General features: G+C 52.2%; 1 protein-coding gene across 1 annotated transcript; it reads right to left on the bottom strand.

Annotated features, from left to right (window-relative positions):
* Positions 1-63: 63 nt before the first annotated feature.
* Positions 64-1,659, bottom strand: LOC105558303 (RNA-directed DNA polymerase from mobile element jockey-like; the record flags this gene model as incomplete). Its single annotated transcript, XM_012005902.1, has 1 exon — positions 64-1,659. A coding segment is annotated over exon 1 (1,596 nt), but the record flags the coding sequence as incomplete, so codon positions are not given.
* Between the last annotated feature and the right edge of the window lie 28 nt (positions 1,660-1,687).

The raw sequence follows: 1,687 nt of genomic DNA, 5'->3' as shown, positions 1-1,687 counted from the left end.
GCTGTGTCGGAGGGCATGCCTAAAATCGGAGAGGAACAGAGAGAAAAGCAGTGGACCCAGTACAGAGCCTTGAGGTACTCCACATCCTATCTCAATGAAAGATGAAACATTGCAGCCAGAGGTGTCCTTTACTGCCTGGCTTCTGTCTGAGAGGTATGAGCGGAACCAGCTCAGTACAGAGCTTGAGAGTCCGAGGGAAGCTAACTTGTTGATGAGCAGTCTATGAGATACGCAATCGAAGGCCTTGATGAAATCGAAGAAGACAGACACAGTCACCATCCTTCTGTCAGCGGCATATCTCACGTCGTCAAGCATCCTGATCAGGGCAGTCTGGGTGGAGAAACCACGCCTGTAGGCAGACTGATATGGATCCAGGCGATCCCTGCTCTCCAGATACTCGGTGATCTGCCTGGCAGCAATCTTCTCGAGGACCTTGGAAATGCTGCATAACAGGGAGATAGGCCTGAAATGCTGAGGAGATTCGGGCGCCCTACACTTGGGCAGCGGAACAACTAGCGCACGCTTCCACAAGGTAGGGAAGGTATTGAGTGCAAAAGAGCTCTCGAAAATATGCAGCATCTCCGGCAGAAGACACGGGAGAGCGAGGCGCAGCAATCTACTAGGGAGCCTGTCAATGCCCCTGGCCTGGGAGCGTGCTCTTGAGAGCGCCGAAACGATTTCCTCCGGTGTCACAATGCCCCAGTAGAATCTGCTGTCGTCGAAAGCGCCGTCGTCCGCGTGCAGCTGCTCAGGTTTCGGTGCCTCTTCTCTATCGCCGGCAGAGGCGAAGTGGAGGTTGAGCTCATCTAGAGAACATGGTAGCGGACATCCAGAGTTCCTCGATTTGATAATTCCTAGGTGCCTCAGACTGTTCCACATAGTGCCAGGGTCCCTGCAATTCCTGAAGAAATTGGTGTAGTATTCCTTCTTGGCGTTTCTCACCAGCGTCTGGACATCGTTCCTGAGAACCCTGAACAGGCTGTATAGTCGATCGCATTTGTGTTTTCTCCACAATCTCCTGGCCCTATCCCTTTCGCGCATCCTGCGCTTGATCTCGTCGCTTAGCCAGGGTGCAGGGAGCTTCCGAGGCCTAGTAAGACGCTCCGGTGCATGCTGGTCGAAGCACTCCAGTAGAAAGGAGTTAAATAGTTCGACCTTACTATCGACGTCGTTAGCAATGTAGAACTCGTTCCAGTTCTTAGCTAATAGATCCCTGGAGAACTTCTCGTGGTCAAAGAACCTGAAGTCCCTTGCCCAGACGTTCCTGATCTTTGTCCTTTCAACCCTGATCTTGTAGGCAATGTAGATGAGATCATGCGAGGAGAGGAAGCTAACGTCGTGCTGTCCGGAGTTGACAACCTTTTCAGGGTCGTCGACAATACAGAGGTCAAGCCAGGTGGAGGATGACCTGGTGTGATGGGTGTTGGTGTAGGGTACCAGGTGCATGTTGGCACCATCCACGAAATTCAGGATCTGCCCAGCGTCGAAGGAGGCGGTGGAGAGGTCAGCATTAAAGTCGCCCAAGATGATGGTGTGTGAGTAGAGAAGTTCGAGATCCCGGAAAGTGTTGAAAAACTCTGATAGATTGCCACAATGAGGTGGTCGATAAACAACCGAAAGGAGGAGCTTAGCGGAGCCCTCGAAGAGGATCTCAGCCATCAGGTATTCAGGATTGTGGCAATATGTC

The sequence above is a fragment of the Vollenhovia emeryi genome, unplaced genomic scaffold, assembly GCF_000949405.1.
Source record: "Vollenhovia emeryi isolate VEMERY1.0 unplaced genomic scaffold, V.emery_V1.0 DF947386.1, whole genome shotgun sequence".
NCBI lineage: Eukaryota > Metazoa > Arthropoda > Insecta > Hymenoptera > Formicidae > Vollenhovia > Vollenhovia emeryi.
The sequence above is the reverse complement of the archived record's forward strand: the minus strand, read 5'-3'. Positions and strand labels throughout refer to the sequence as shown.